Genomic DNA, 17,361 nt, shown 5'->3' on the forward strand with positions numbered 1-17,361 from the left:
TACTAGACTATAGACTAGAATATAGACTAGACTATAGACTAGACTATAGTCTAGACTATAGACTAGACTATAGACTAGACTATAAACTAGAAAATAGACTAGACTATAAACTAGACTATAGACTAGACTATAGACTAGAATATAGACTAGACTATAGATTAGACTATAGACTAGACTACAGACTAGACTATAGACTAGACTATAGACTAGACTATAGTCTAGACTATAGACTAGACTATTGACTAGACTATTGACTAGACTATTGAATAGACTATTGACTAAACTATTGACTAGACTATTGACAAGGCCTTAGACTAGACTATGGGCAAGACTTTAAACTAGACTATTGGCTATGTTCCAGGTGGCATTTGATCAATATTGTCCATTTTTAGAAACAAACATATCTTATTACTAGTGAGCTTCCGGTAGTTTAGTGGTTAGTGTTCCTACCAAAAACGCACAGCAGCCTCGATTGAGGCGTCGTGTATTTCTTCTGATTTGATGTAACTCAAACTAACTAGCCAACAATTTCAGGAAAATATAATCCCTCTGTTCTGTGTCGATTTTAGCATAGATATAAGGTGTAAATAACTTTTGTATGTTTATGATGGTCGGTCTAAAAATCTGGCAAATCTGTTTTACGTAATGGCAACACCTGTTGTGATATGATCATTTCATTTAGTCTCTCTTTCTTTGTCATTATGTCAGTGGCTATGATTGCTATTGTTTGTTTTTTGTTATCAATAATTGTGGGGTTCTTTGTTTGTGAATGTGGAGAGGTGTCTATATAATAGAAAATGTTCTCCACCAAAAGCTCCTCATGTAATTGAGTGCTTACTGCTCTATGGGTACGTAAACAAAATTGATGACTTTGATTTGGTTTCTTTGTTTGTGTGTTCCTAAATAGTCCGCGTTTTTTTTCGTATGTTTTGTAGTTCTTTAAGAGGGTTTGTTGTTGCTTTTATCACTTTGTGTTTTTTTTTTTTGCTTTTTTGTTTATTCATTTAATTAATAACATTTGCAGTTTTTACGCTTTTTCAAGCCAAGTTTTTTTTCTGACTTTTGTTTGTACCAAAACACGCAGCAGCAGTTATTTAAGCGGTAGTTAATAAACCAAACATTGGGTTTTATTGTCTGTCCGTCAGTTTGTTACTTTTGCTTTGATTTTGTCTTTTCTTCTTTGGTATTGCTTAATTTTATTACAATCGTTTTATTTTTTTTTAATTTATTTTTGTTTTTTTTTATTATATTTGTAACTTTATCAAAGTGTGCCAAAGTCAAGCTGTAAAAGTGATTTAGTTTACGGCTTTGTATTGAATTCAATTGATTTTTTGCTTAATTTGCTTAAAATCTTTTGATTGCTTTTTCTTATTTTGCTGTTATTTTCTTTGATTTTTGTACCTATAAGGTTTTAATTTATTTGCATTTGTTTAATCTTCTGATAGTGGTTTAATCTGTTAATAAAAATTTATTTGCGTTTATCAAATTAAATATTGATAGCACTTTTTATAAACGTTTTGAAACTACTGAATTTCTTAGTACAAATGTACACATATTTTTGTATATGGGTGACTTCAAGAGTTTTTAATTAAGTAAGTATTGAGGATTAATTGATTTTCATAAGAGGGCTTTATTTGGGAAGTACGACTAATTACAGGTTGATCTTGAACATTTATATTATGAAAACTTTAATTCATGAGTCTTTTACGATTAGGTGATATGCGAAAGTAAATTTTTAATGGGAGCTCCTTTATCTATAAAAGAATTTTGCTGCTTTTAAAGAGCGGTATTCTCAAAAGCAAATCCGATATTGAAGATCCGGAACAGGCTGATATAAACACGGACGAACTCGTAATATACATATATTGTAAAATAAACTTTTCACAAAGGTGAATAGTATAAAAAGTGAATGTTATAAATATAATTGCCGGGAAAAGTCGCAAGATTTAAAAAATTTCAGACAAACGAAAACTTGTTTCTTATGAAGGTCGTGTGTCCGTGTGTGTTTTGATGGAGGGCATATTATATAGACCGTTGACTATATACATATATCGGAGATATAATAAAAATTCCGAGAAAACTCATTTTTGGATGAATGGGCTGGCGCAGATCCACGGGGGATAAAAGGGAAATTTAGCCCCCAACAACCGGAAATATTTCATACAATGTATAAAAATGAGAGAAAGTTAAAAAAGAAAAAAAGTAAAAAAGAACAAAATTAACCCAAACGCTTGAGTTGGATCCGCTCATGTTCAAAAATTCAAAATGGAGCCTTGTAAGCGTTGAAATCTACGAATTTAATCAAGGTCTGTTACCAGATCGTGATTAAGCGATTATTACACTTTCTGAAATATGTTTTAGGCAGGAAATTTAGAGGCCGGCATTTCATATACAATGAAGAAAAATAAGGTAATGGATGAGTTAGAGTCAGCACTGAATCAAACTCAGCTGATCCAATCGAATTATATATGTCTAGACACTTTTAAACTCTTTCTTTCAAAGGGTATAAAAGATACGACATAATCAAAAATATAATTTTAATTATACAATTAAGAAATAGTTTTGCGAAATTAAAAGAAAAAAAAAAACAAATTAATTATTAGGCTACATTAATAACAATCCCACTAGTACCTTTAAAATTTATAAATAATGTTCATACAAATTATTATACTGGTATTGTATTCCATTACACATACATATTAAAATTTTAAACAATATTTTGCACAATTTTATTTTAAACAATTGAAAACTTACTGCGTTTGTTTATTTGTTTTATTTTCACACGCACCTCAGAACCCCCAGAGACCAACTGAATGCCAATGAAATTTTGTTTTTTTTAAACAAATACCTATATTATACAATTTAGCATGGGGGACAAGTTCAAAAGGTTTAAATCAACCCACCCGTAAAGCAAATAATATCAAGACATAGATAAAGACAATATAATCGGCTTAAAATTAAGATTAGAAAACAAAGTATGTGTATGTAAATAGTTGTTGTACTAGTATAAGAATATAAGTATGTACATATGAATGTATATAAAAATAAAACTATATAGCAGGAAAAAGAACTTATCAAGGGAATCAGTAAAGAACTGATATAGTAAAAGTATAAAATAAAATTTAAATAAGAAGAATGGTGGAAACAATTTAATATGCAATTTTAATTTGGCCTTGACTTCAGGAGAAATGCTTATACATTATTTTGCATTGGTATATATTTTGACATTCTTTCAATTTGAATATAAATCTGTTCTTTCTAAAAACTTTAGATTTTGAAGGTGGATCCTACAGGTTTAGTGTGCACAGTAGGTATTACGAAAAAATTGTACAAATGTATATCTGCAATTTCTAAACTCTCAGTCTATCTATCTATCTATCTATCTATCTATCTATCTATCTATCTATCTATCTATCTATCTATCTATCTATCTATCTATCTATCTATCTATCTATCTATCTATCTATCTATCTATCTATCTATCTATCTATCTATCTATCTATCTATCTATCTATCTATCTATCTATCTATCTATCTATCTATCTATCTATCTATCTATCTATCTATCTATCTATCTATCTATCTATCTATCTATCTATCTATCTATCTATCTATCTATCTATCTATCTATCTAGCTAAGCTAAAAGTCGACTTCTCGACTTTTTGCGTTTTATTCTAACTCGATTTTTAGCTTTTTCATTTAGTTAAGAGTCGACTTTTAGTATTTTTTAAATAGTCAACTTTTTACTACGTTTTTCATAGTTATGTAGTTTTTTCGAGATTTTTCCGACTATTTTAGAGTTTTTACATTTTTTTTTAAATTTTCGACTATTTTTTACTTGTTTCTACTATTTTCGAGTTTTCGACTTATTCCGACTTTTTTCGACAGTTCCCGACTCTTTGACTTTTTACAACCTTTCGACTTTTTCCGACTTTTATTTATAAAATCGACTTTTTGACTTTTTCTTAGACGATAGTCGATTTATCGATTTTTATTGAAACAAAACAGTCGACTTAGACTTTTTTCGACAAAATGTCGATTGTTCTATTATTCGAAAGTCGATTTATAGAACCCTATTATGATAGTGCATCATAAAATCTTTTTAAGATAAACAACGGAGAATAATCTTCAATACAAAACCGTTATGTTTAAATAACTCAAAACAATAGCGCCATCTTTGCTATTTAGTTACCTTTCACAAATCATCCGCAGTACGAAAACAGCCGCTGTAATGCTTGTACTATTTGACAATTCTCTTCATATTTTTTCCTTCACAGCTATTTTCTTATTATTTTGTTTTGATCTCCACTACATAATGAGTAATTATAATAATTGTTGTTAAAAATACTACAAAGAATATAAATAAATAAAAAACCAATTAAAATTACAACAAAAATTCGTAAACAAAAACAATTATTATTAATCTAATAATAAAAAAGTAAAACGAATGATAAATTTTAAAAATTGCAACTATCATTTGCAAGTGTAAAAGAAATCCCCTTTAAAATGTCTTCGAAAGCCATAAATTATATGGGCATGAGTATAGTGGAGCCACAGGAAAGAATGCGCTATTTGGTCAACTATGGAAACTTGATAGATGTGGATCCTAAACAATCTATAAATCGGTAAGTTTTCTAAAACTAATGAATCGAGTTTAAACTTATTGGAAAAGGGAAAATTGTTTTGCATAACTTTAACCTTGTTTGGTGGGGGAAGCATGTGTCTTAATGCAGTTGTGTTTTGGAAAAAAATTAGCAAAAGAAAATTGCAAGTGGCAAGCAAAACAAGGTCATTAAAGTGACCTTATAATGAGGTTGTTTAACAATAGAAAAAAGTCCTATTTTTCTCTAGTAACTGAAGGTCACACTCCTGTTGATATGTGTATTTTAGCACTGGCAAGCTATGTTATTAAAAAACTTAATTCTTATTGTTTTTTGCTTTTCTTTCTCCTAGCTATTATCGTTCTGGCACTGAAATGTTACGCATGGCTCAAGTCTATCTTGCCGAGGGTAATCATGAAAATGCCTTCATTTTGTATATGAAGTATTTAACGCTGTTTGTGGAAAAGATACGTACGCATCCAGACTATGCTAGCATTAAGTCCGAAATGAAATTCATTAATAAACGTATTAAAGATGAAGTTATGCCCACTTCGGAAAAGTTACGTGCCAAACTATTGGATCGTTATCAACGAGAATATGAACAATTTCTGGCGAATAAAGAGGCCGAACGGGTTAGGGAAATGGAACGTGAACGTCGTATACGAGAAGCGGCTGCTAATGATTCAACAAAAACGGCTTCTTTAATACCCGCCAATTTACATGTTCAAATGGATCCTAATGTTCAGCCCACGGCACCCGATATGGGTTTACTGGATCAAGTGGTGTATCCCAATGATTTTCCCACCGGTGGACATAAGTCAAATTTACTCTTACCCTCGGATAGTTTGGATAAGGAGTATAAACGATCGAAGTAAGTATCATATAGTTGGCATATGCTTGTTCAATATAAATAATATCTAAAATTCCAATAATTTCTTTTAAAGCCTTCCCTCAAAACCCTCTTTTGATCGTTCCACAAAACCACAATACGATCGTTCAAATTCCCTGCTGGAGGGTTCACTGCGCACCGTTGTCATCCCACAAAATACAATGGATGTATTTCTGCAACTTGCCCAGGCGAATACTAATAAAAATATTGAAACTTGTGGCATATTGGCTGGTCACTTGGCCCATGATCGTTTGTATATAACACATGTTATAATACCCAAACAACAGGGTACTCCAGACTCGTGCACTACCATACATGAAGAGGAAATATTTGAAGTGCAAGATGAACAAAATTTAATAACACTGGGATGGATACATGTAAGTTGAATAAATATGTTTTGTGAAAAAAATGTAATAATATATTGTTTGTTTCATTTCGTTTAAAGACACATCCCACGCAGACATCGTTTTTATCATCAGTGGACTTACATACCCATTGTTCGTATCAGATAATGATGCCCGAAGCTATTGCCATTGTTTGTGCACCAAAATATCAAACGTAAGTTAGATAAATTGAAAAAAATCAAAAATTATTCTGAGATTTTATATAAACTAGACTATAGTCCTGATTATAGGCAAGAATATTCTACAGACTAAATACTAGCTTACAGTCCAGCAAATATTATAATCAGGTCTTTAGACCAGATTTTAGTTCAAGCTGTAGATTTAACTATAGTCCATGCTATGTATTACCAGACAATAGACTAGATTATATAACACACTAGAATAAAGTGTAGACTTTAGTTAGACTAAAATCCATATTACGAACTAGACAAGACTATAGTTCGGGAGCAAACTAGACTATAGTACAGCCTACAGACTATACTATAGTTCAACTAACAGATTATAGTCCAGACTATTAAGTAAAATATTGCCCAGATTATAACTAGACTGTTGTGGTTGTTGTAACAGCTAATAATATACAATACAACAATCTAGTTAGAGGGTTCTGCATCAATGTCCAGGCCTAAAAATTTGGCTACTTCAATTGGATGCGTCCATAAATCCATTGTACAAAAGGAAGTAGGCCTGGCTGAGCAGCTGAATATGTGGTGGCTATCATGAGGACCCTGACCACATGCAGGACATTCCTTAGGGTTGGCACGGTCTATACGTGACCAGTAGGCATTGAGCCGGTTGCTCCATCCCGATCTTAGTTGTGCCAGAACTACTCTTGTTTTCCGCGGCACGGTTTCTTCCGTGTCGGTGGTGGCGGGCGGGCGGTTGCCGACCTCCAAGTGGCGTCTCTGTGAATGTCGTTCAAAGCAATATGATGACTGATCCAGTGGATCCAGCTCATATCTGCATATGTTTTCCAAGTATATACGAAGATTCTTCCTGACATGCCTCGGTGGAGTATACAATTGTGTGATGTTAAAATTGGGATGACTTCTCCGATGACATCCCAGGATAAACTGTTTAGTCAACATGACATTGTGTTCCTTGACTGGGGGTCCCCCAGTCGTTACCTCGTGCAGGTGATGTTCCGAGGTAATTTGTAGGCAGCCCGTTACAGTCCATAGGGCGGCATTTTGCAGCTCTGGGAATCAACTAGCGAAGGTGACTACACTGAGCAGCATAATTAAACACTGACTGACCAATCGTTTTTTATGTAGCCAAAAAGGTTTCTTTATTCATACCCCAAGTGCTGCCGGCTAGCGCTTTCAGGACCTTGTTTCTACTTCGCAATTTGTGCGTGATTGCAGTGGCGTGAGTTAAGGAAGTAAAGAGGCTATCAAATGTGACCGCCCAATATTTTTAGGAGGTGCACGGTCGATATTTGGACTCCATCGACCACGATGTCAAGGTTTAGGTTTATTTCCTTCGTCCAGGTGGTAAAAAATGTTGTTTACGACTTTGCTGGTGATAATTGCAGGTTACACGCAGTGAAGAACTGATGTATTTCATGGAGATAACCATTCTACACTAGATTATAATGTAGACTGTAAACTAGACTACGAACTATACTATAGTCTTTAATATTGAAATGAATTGTCTACAGTTCAGACTATATTCAAGACTTGACAATAATTCATAATATAAACTATAGGCTGGACAAGACTATGGACTAGACTATTGATTTGACTACAAGTCTGACTATAGTCTACTATATAGACTAGACTACATACTGCACTTTAATCCGTATAATATTTTAAATAATACATTATAGTCCAGACTAAAAACTAGTTTATAGTAGTAGTTGTTGCTCGACAGGCTAAAATCTGGACTTATATATAAAATATTCTAGAAAATACTTGCTAACAGGCTTTGTTTTTTAATTTCAGTACCGGTTTCTTTATACTTACCCCAACTTATGGTCTGAATTATATTGCTGAATGTAGAAAAAGTGGATTTCATCCACATCCCAATGATCCACCATTGTTTATGGTAATTGTTGTATAACTCAAAAATTTCTTTACATAAAATATTTAACACCATTTTTTCCTTTTTTTCAACATCTAGGAAGCCCAACATATTCAAATGGAAGCAGAACAAAAGATACGTGTAGTGGATTTACGCAGATAGTTTAAGGAATTTTTTATCTAAAAAGAGCAAAATAAAAACGAATTTAAGGGCTTAATAATTGAAAAAGAATTTTTAAAGAAGGAATCTGATATAACTATATAAACCAGACCCAGAAAACAAGTTCCAAATCTAGAAAAAGAATATTCAAAATTATTATTATTGATAAAAGAAATTAAACATACTAAAAATTACTTAAACAACATTTTTGGCTGCATTAAATGTAAAACTAAATTAAAAACCCTATAATTTGTGTTTTGGCTAAAAATAACCACTACAAACAATTTTACTTTAATAAAATTATGAAAAAAAAAGAAAAAGTGCTTTAATAAACAAAAATGTATGAGAAATGAAAGTAAACCTGCATAAACATGATAAAACAAAAAAAAATAAAATAATTGATGATATATATGATATTTTTAGAAAAGTATATATTTTTTCAACAGTTTTTTGAAATAAATTAAAAAAAATTATATATAAAAATAAACTAAATTAAAGAAAAGCTTATAATACATTTTAGTTTAAAGGTTAAATTAACACTAACTTGGCATTTTAATTGCATTGTTATTAATTTTAGTTATTTATCTTTAATTTGTTTTTTAGTCTTTTTGAAAGCATTTTTTATTATTGTTATTTATATATTAATAAAACATTTTTATGTTTGGCAATATATTCAATTTACTATATAGTTTATTTATTACATATATTTTTAAAAAAGTCATTGTTATATTAAAAATTAAAACTAATTTATTAACTTTATTAAAGCCACAAGAAAACTACTACACTTTTGCAAAAAAAATACACGCTTTAAAGTAAAAAAACAACAACCTAGTTATGTTTCCTTTAAAAATAAACAAGTTTAGTTATAATTCAAAAATAAATATATACTTAATACTTCAATAACAACAACAACAACTAGTGTTTCATGTCTTGAAATTATAAATTTTATTTAATATATAATGTTTATTTCATAACTGGTACTGAAATCCAAAAAAAATGTAATTGATATTTTTAAAACTCTAAAACTAAGTAAAGAAGTATATAAAAAAAACAAACACATACATATTTTAAATGGAAATATAAACATAACTAAAAACTAAATGCTTGTAACTTATTTAAATAAAAATAAAAAAATAGATGCATATAAAAAATTTATTTACTTTTGTTTAAATTTTGTGTTTTTAAGAAAAAATATCAAAAAGTTTAATTTAAAAAATTTTTATATTTAAATCTTGTGGGAAATGAAAAAAGTCCAATTTGAAACACGGAAAAGTACCCAAAGGTCCTTTGTTATATGTTTTCATTCAATCAGGAACTCGCATACTAAATTTTGTGTAATGTCTTCCAGACAATACGAAAAAGTAAATATTGATGAATTAGAAAGTATCAAAGTTAAACATTGTTAATCCTTCAAAACAAATCTTTATTTTTTAAATAAAAGTTGATAATTCCTATGAATTTTCATCTACTGTTTTTAAAATCGTTATTAAATTTTTAGGTTAGCTCTAGTTTTTGCAATATTGCGATGTTTGCGCAGACATTGTTTACTTTTTTAAGTTTTTACTTAATTTTCCAAAACTAGAACTAAATTCCGAAGTGGTCGGTAGATTATCCACCATATGGGAATAATATATTCCCCGCGGGCCAAAACATTGGAAAAAAAAACATGGGAAATAAAAATAAAAAGACGGAAATTACGGTGCAGGCCCTAAATAACCCAGTACCGGTGGCAAGTGTTGATCCACTTGCGAGTCACGTGTCATCGTCATCCTGCAATCGTGAGCAAAATACTACTACGGAGGGTGGACAATGCGTCAAGTGTATAGCATGCCATTGGCAAAAACATAGGGGTGACGGAGAAGAATGTTCTCGGAGAAAGCTCTAAGCTACCTCAGCCTCAAAATATAGGTGAGAGTTCCGACTCAGTATCCTCAGATGATAATAACAACACCATTATAGCAAATTCCAAAAAGGATGAAGTAGAGCAAATGGTGATAGCATAGCTTAACTGCCTATTACTAAGAAAATACTATCTGCTTCAGCAAATCATAGTTAGTCAATCCAATGACACTCCAAAGGAAAACTCGGACTTTATCACAAGATTTGAGGCAAAGAGGATCAGGTCTCCCGAAGAGTTGATAACTGAAAATAAACCTTCTAATACGCAGTCGAAGCCAAGCCATACTTCACTCAAAGGAACCTCAAGTAAGAATCCTGAGAGAAGGAGAGACAACGCCAAGAAAGATATTCCGAAGACCACCACTTCGGCGAAACAAAAAAAGTACAATTTTCAACTTTGCTACAGGACATTCAAGGTATCCTGTAATAACTGTCAGCATAATTATAATATGATGATAGATAATTTTATGTAGATTACCATGTTGTTAAATAACTCTATGAATGTTGGTGCAATTTTGAATAATTAAATAAATAATACCAAAAATGTCTTAAATAACGTTTTTAATGCTTTGTCCGCTTCTCTGGAATTCACAAAGTTGCTGTGGTTTAAACACAAATTCGCGGGAAGGGAATGCTAGGAAAACAACTGATACATGTTGAAATATATATACAGTGTCTCTCATAAGTATTCGAATTTAGGTATAATATCAAAAGAAACCAAATTTAATAACATATTTTGTATGCAAAATTAATAAATTAATTTGTTAAATTCTTTAGACAGTCCTAAGCTTTAATATAACGCTTTTTGAAACTTTAAAAATTCACATTTACTTAAATTAATTTAGCTTTATTTAAAAAAAGTCCATAAAATTACCTCACAAAAGTATACGATTTTTTTCTGTATTTCATATTTGACTATATTATACGAAACACAAAAATTAGAATCGAATGATTTTTTTGCTAAAAATTAATTTAAGGGGTAACTATCAACCGAATGGATATATAACGTCGCCTGTATATGACGAAAAACAGGATTTTCTTTAAATAATACATAATATCTCGAAAACCTTATGCGATAGAAATTTTTTTGGAGAATCGAAGCGGAATCCTATAGAAAAGTGTTTTAGTCTCTGTGTTGTATGTCTAAGAATAGCATAATCTTTTCAAATTTCGATTAATATTATCGTTAATAAATTTTCTTCGATATTTTTTTAAGCATTTAAATTAATCAAAAATAATAAGTGTTTAATTTACGCATAAAATTATGTTTAAAACACAAAGGATAACAACATTTTTCACAGTCTCAAATTAATTATCTGCTTGTATAATTTGCTTATTATTTTAATTTTGAGGTTCTTCTGAATATAACTAAATAACTTCTAAAAATTAAAAATATTTTTATGGCAACATTGGTTTTCATCATTTCCAGTAAATTCTCTCTATTTTACTCTCGAAGGAAAACAAAAATTATTACCCTCTCTTTGATGCTATATGAAAAGAAAGAATTTTTCCAGTTGACAGTGACTGATAAAAACATATGTTCAATTCCACTGATTGTGAATTGTACGGTTGTATATTTGAAAAATGTTTATGACATACAACGCTACAACGATACGACATCGATTGTGAATTGGACAATAGTTAATTATACCTGGTCTATAAATCCATGTCAGTCCGTTTGTTTATGTTAATTAAATTTAGGTAGCAATTTTCAATATTATTAGAAAAATTTTTTACAAGAACTGAAATTGAACCCTGTTTCCTAAGTTAGAAGATATCGGTAACCGAAAAGTTGAGTACTACTTAGAGTAAACCTTGTCCGAAAATGCACAACGGTTCTAATTGGATAGTTTTGTAGCAGAACATTGAAGATAAATAGGGCATTAGCCCTACTTTAAAATACTGACTTTTTACCCTATCGTCTCGTTTCTTTAGGCAAATTGATTATATACATTGGCACGTCATCATATATGTGCATTGACTGGACTACATATATACATATACATATACATACAAGCACACCCATTAGAAGTTTGCGATTGTATATCATATGAAGCGGCACTTCTCTCACTAACCTCTTATACTACCACTTCCCTATTAGTTAGACAATGCAAGAAGGATCTGTCAAAGCTGGGTAGCCTGTCTGACATTACCCTTTTTTAGGTTCCTGCGCATAGGAACTATTATGGTAATGAACAGACAGATGAGCTTGCCAGAACAGGATCTGCCATTGACATTTCCAACGCTGTTTCAGTAGCAACTCCCTGCTTCGCAATTACTTCATATCTAACCTTGGTGGGATATCTGAGTCTAGGCTCAATGATATCCTCAGATTTCTCACAGCAACAGGCTGGATCTAATTTTATAAATACTACATCTGACGAGTGGAGTATTTCGGTCAAACCGTATCTCTTCGACTCTAATTGACAGTATGCGTGTAGTGAACTTCCACATAAAAAAACATGTGATACTGATTCCAGATAGAATATGGTCAAGCGGAAGATTTGATTAAATACGTGAGGGAAGATGTATATAATCGGCAACAAATGAGTGAATGTAACTGTTTTTAAGGGATGGAAACTCATGGAATTTAACTTGAAAAATACAGAACCGCTCGACAAGGGCAACAAGGGCTAAATTAAGAACATGGGCGAGACAATCCAATACGGTGACTTAGAATATTGAAACGATGGGTACAGAATAATCTAATCCGTGGTTAGTATTTTTGTACATTTTTTAATCGAACGCACTTAGAGACCGGGAGATTTTTAAGCCGAAATCAATTCCAAATATCTTGGAAGTGATGTTTTTGCAAATGGTTGAAAAATTCTAAAAAACAAAGTACAGTAAACTGAGTTTCTAAACATCAGACGACTGATCTGCGCGAAATTCGAATCTGCTCATAGAATTTCCCTTTTACATTAGTTTTTTGAGATATCGTGACTTCAAAAAGAAGGTTAAACCTTAAATTTATTATCTTCCTCTTCGAGTTATCTTAACCTAACCTACATATGCATTTGTATATGTTTAAATAATGGCGTGCAAGAGCTGTTATAACGTATTAAATATGGCCAAAAACTGAGAAACGATATCACAAAGAACTGATTTGATCCAAAAGTATATATTGGTTTTTGGATAAACAATTTAAAGACCTATGTAATTATATATTAATTATAGATGTTATCTTATGTCAATTATGAGCCGATTACTACGAACAAATGAATTATCACTTTATCCTCTACAAGGCTTTGATATACCAATAGAACTAAAGAGATTTAGTACTATTCCTTATGATCATTTGTATTTTTGAACAGTGTAAATTCGTAAATGATTCAATATAAAAGAAGGGAAATTTAAGAGATCTAATTTGTTTTCAGGTTCAATATGAGGGCTAAACTTTTACTAAACTCAACTGATATTAACAACTTTTGCCCTACAGTGTAAACAAACCACCGTTTAACATGACATTCCTTTACATTATTGTCACAACAAACACTTTCCAGACCATAAAAATGAGAATTTGCTGATTCCTCTAGAAAAATTTATTCTTCAGTTCTTCGTGGTTGGTTAAGTGTTAAACAACTCAAAATACGCAGACGTCTAAACGAGTATTATACGAAAAAAATAACACGGTGGTAAAATAGCAACAACATCAACAGGAAAAAAATTAAAAAAAAAAATAATAAGAAATAGAAATAAATTTTAAATCGAAAAAAAAGAAATAGTGCGTTTTTCACATTTTCGGTCGTTTAATACACATGTGTTTTATAATCCAAACAAAAAAGAAATAACTAGAAAATAAAACAGAAAATTAAAAATCAATAATTTAACAAGAAAAATTAAGTGATTTGAAATTATTTGCTAAATAAATAAACTTAACTTGACAGCCCTTTTAAAAAACTGGCTTTTTTTCTATTACGGAACAATTCCGCTACATCGCCGATATCTGGGGTCCTCTAAAAACTGATTTCAACAGACAGACAGACAGACAGACAGACGGACATGGTTTAATCGACTCCGCTATCTATAAGGATCAAGAATATATATACTTTATAGGGTCGGAAAATTATATTATAGAAATTACAAACGGAATGACAAACTTATATATACCCTTCTCACGAAAGTGAAGGGTATAAAAAGAAGGTAGTGTCATTCTCTCTTTCTAATTTTTTCTGTCCAGCTAAACTAAATACCGCTTGAACATGAATGCCAAAAATTTGAAAATCCTACACAACATTCCCATCATTGCTGTTGGATGTAAAAGAAACGTAGGTTGAGCGAACTTTATAGTGCTGGTCCAAAAAGAATATAGTCAATCCAAAGATTAGACTATAGGTCAGACTATATATTCTATAGTACGATTATTGACCACACTATAGACCACAGTATAGTCCACATTATAGTCAGATTTTAATGCATTTTATTATTCTATATATATTCAAAATTATAAAATTACATTTTGTCTTAAAAAATTTCTTAGAAACCTAAATGTTTTTTTTATAATTTGGCAACGCTACATAAATGATTAAGAGAAAAGGAAACTTCAAAAACCTTATTTAATAAAAAAATTTTGATTGGCACTACCTTCTTTTTTCTACTATGCATATTAGTGCCGGTCCACACTAAAAGTTTCCTAAATGTCACACACATAGAAACTTTTATTTCAGAAACTACGTATTAATTGCATTGATTTGTTGTTGTACGAATGAGAAGAATGACAAACAAAACAAGTTTCCGAGTACGGAAAGTCCGTACCGTGAAAGAGATGAATGATATTCCTTCTCTTTCTCTCTCATTGCAAAATCAAAAGTTTCCCAAAAAAAGTTTCCTAGTGTGGACCGGCAGTTAGCATATAGTAGTACATATAGACGAAACTGAAGCGGTTTTCAAACAAAAAATGTTTATTCTCTTCACAAAAAAAAATAAAAGTTGTACATTTCGTACTGAAAATTTAAAAAGTATTTTACATACTTTTTTCATTTTGCATTAGTGCAGAAAAATTGACAATAAGACGTGTTTTAATATGTTTTAAGATAAAATATCCTTCTAAAAAAATAATTAACTAATATTTTCATTCACTAGCATATAAAATTCCATTAATAACACAAAAAACGTAAGAAATACATTTGTTATTTAGTACCTTTTGAACAACTGTGTTTATTCTGTGCTTCTACTAATACATTCTCACCCATTAGGTCTTTGACAGGGGGACTTAGGTCCTTGACAATTAGTTTCGCCTATATTCTACTATATGTATATTAGTTTTATAAATTTAAAAATTTTTCCGACTACATTATTATTACACCAAAAGTAAAATATTATGAACAACAACAACGCTAAACGAAATGAAAAACAAAATACACAAGCAATCAAACCAACAGACATCTAAACATACATAACGAAAAATACAGAAAAACAAAATAAACATCGCAATAAAACCAACCTACATCCAAATATACGAAAAAGAATTCACAAAATTCAAAGCATGATTTTAAATAGCGATTTTCTCGAAAACATGTCTAACAGAATTATTATTTCTAAAAATTAGTTACATAATTTTATTCCTGACTAATTTATAAAAATAACATTACTTTTTTGCGATTTTTTTTCTATGTAAACAAACAGGAATTTTGACAGATAAGATTGTAAAAGCTGATGATCAGCTGTGCGGACGAGGCTACCTTATTAAGTGTACACTGCTCCTATCAACCTAACCTAACCATGTATAAATCAGTGGTAGATCTCTTAATTGTTATTCTGTTAAAAAAAAGTCACATACAGGGTACAAATTTCTCCCGATAAAATTATGATTAAAAAAAAAGATGATCGCATAGTTGTGCTCTTCTTGTAGCAAAGGCTCACATATTTTAAAAGAAATGTTGAGTGGGTAGTAGTTGAAGTTGTGTATACCCAGCAGTTCGACAAAGAGTCAATGCATACGAAAAAGACAGTAATTTCCACTAATAGTTACCCACCTGGATGATCGTAATTCGTATGTTTTGGGTCATTCGTCACGAATGTACCCTTTGTAATCGAGAATGAAGACAGTAGTCACTTTAGTGTCCTCTTTGTAAGCAGGAGCGGAGACAGTCGTCTCTTTACTGTCCCCAAGTAACCTAGAGATTAAAAGTTGTTTTTTTGTTGTACTTCCGAAAGTAGTTATTTTACCCATCTTTTGGAGAAATGATTATTACTTTATACTAATATGCCACCATCTAGTTGACTCAAATTTATAACTTTTGGGTGAATCGTCACATTATTGTCCCATAGTATTCTGGAGAGTAGATACTTGAATTTTTTAAATTTTAGTTCCATTAATATCTTACCACCTGGATTACTCCAATTCGTATGTTTACGGTCTTTTGTCACAAATAAACTCTTTGTAATCGAGAATGAAGACTGTCTTCACATTAGTGTCCCCTTTGTAAGCGTGAGCGGAGGCAATCATCTCTTTACTGTCTCTTTGTAGGGTGTAGAGTGACGATTGACTTCCTCGTAGGACAAGCCTATGTTAAAATGGTCGGTCACCTGGGTAGGCAGGTGGCTAGGGGCCACCACAAGTGGTAAGTTAAGTGGTCCCGTCGAACTGCTGGGTATTGTGTTCAGACTACTTGACACTTGAAACCGTTAGTTATACATATTTGTTTTTTGCAAGAGCTGCAATTAACAATAACAACTTTTCGAAATTTAAATAAATAAACATACGTATGTATGTAAGTAAATATTAAAAATAATAAACAACAACAATATAGAAATGACATAAACTTAACTGACAATTAAATACTAAACTCTTAAAACAATCTCTCTCTTTTTGCTGGTCTAACACAGGTTAGAGCAAACAAATCAATAAAGTTGGCACAAGAAAATAATAATAATAAAAGAAACTGACAGCAAAGCAGAATAAAGTACATACATAAATAAACACAGCACGAAATGTCATTAAGAGGTCATATGAAGAACAACAACAGCATACCACATACGAACATATTACCCGAATATGACCCAGTATATCGACAAATATCGGCAACACTTTTTTATAAGTCTACCTATTTTGATAATGACAGGTCTGTGTTGGGGAACAACTCTCGCGTCATCGCTTTTATTTCTTAAGGACGGTCAGGCTTGTGCTTGTTGCTGGGCTTTCTACAGAATTACTCCTCACCCCGCACTAATTTAATGCACTACTTCGTATAACTGTTCTAAGTTATACGTTGTCTTCATTAAACGAGTGCTTTAGTTTTACCTCAAAGTGAGGTTATGTTTTTAACTGGTGGAGACCATAAAATACTCACGATATAACCTGGTGGAGACTATTAAAACTCCGAAACTTTTTTCTGGTGTAGACCATTAATACTTTTGATAAAATTAAGTCCGGATGCTCCAACTTCC

General features: G+C 31.3%; 1 protein-coding gene across 1 annotated transcript; it reads left to right on the forward strand.

Annotated features, from left to right (window-relative positions):
* The first annotated feature begins 4,348 nt into the window (after positions 1-4,348).
* Positions 4,349-8,861, forward strand: LOC111675556 (STAM-binding protein-like). Its single transcript, XM_023436339.2, has 6 exons — positions 4,349-4,626; positions 4,955-5,473; positions 5,547-5,868; positions 5,937-6,049; positions 7,836-7,938; positions 8,014-8,861. The coding sequence occupies exons 1-6, from the start codon at positions 4,508-4,510 to the stop codon at positions 8,074-8,076; spliced, it is 1,239 nt and encodes a 412-aa protein (XP_023292107.2). The 5' UTR covers positions 4,349-4,507; the 3' UTR covers positions 8,077-8,861.
* The last annotated feature ends 8,500 nt before the right edge of the window (positions 8,862-17,361 follow it).

This window comes from Lucilia cuprina, chromosome 4, assembly GCF_022045245.1.
Source record: "Lucilia cuprina isolate Lc7/37 chromosome 4, ASM2204524v1, whole genome shotgun sequence".
NCBI classification, from domain to species: Eukaryota; Metazoa; Arthropoda; class Insecta; order Diptera; family Calliphoridae; genus Lucilia; species Lucilia cuprina.

Coding starts and splice junctions, on each gene's coding strand:
- LOC111675556 (XM_023436339.2), top strand. CDS start 4,508: ATGTCTTCGAAAGCCATAAATTATATGGGCATGAGTATAGTGGAGCCA. Junction 5,474..5,546: donor AAGGAGTATAAACGATCGAA/GTAAGTATCATA, acceptor TTTCTTTTAAAG/CCTTCCCTCAAAACCCTCTT. Junction 5,869..5,936: donor TAACACTGGGATGGATACAT/GTAAGTTGAATA, acceptor TTTCGTTTAAAG/ACACATCCCACGCAGACATC.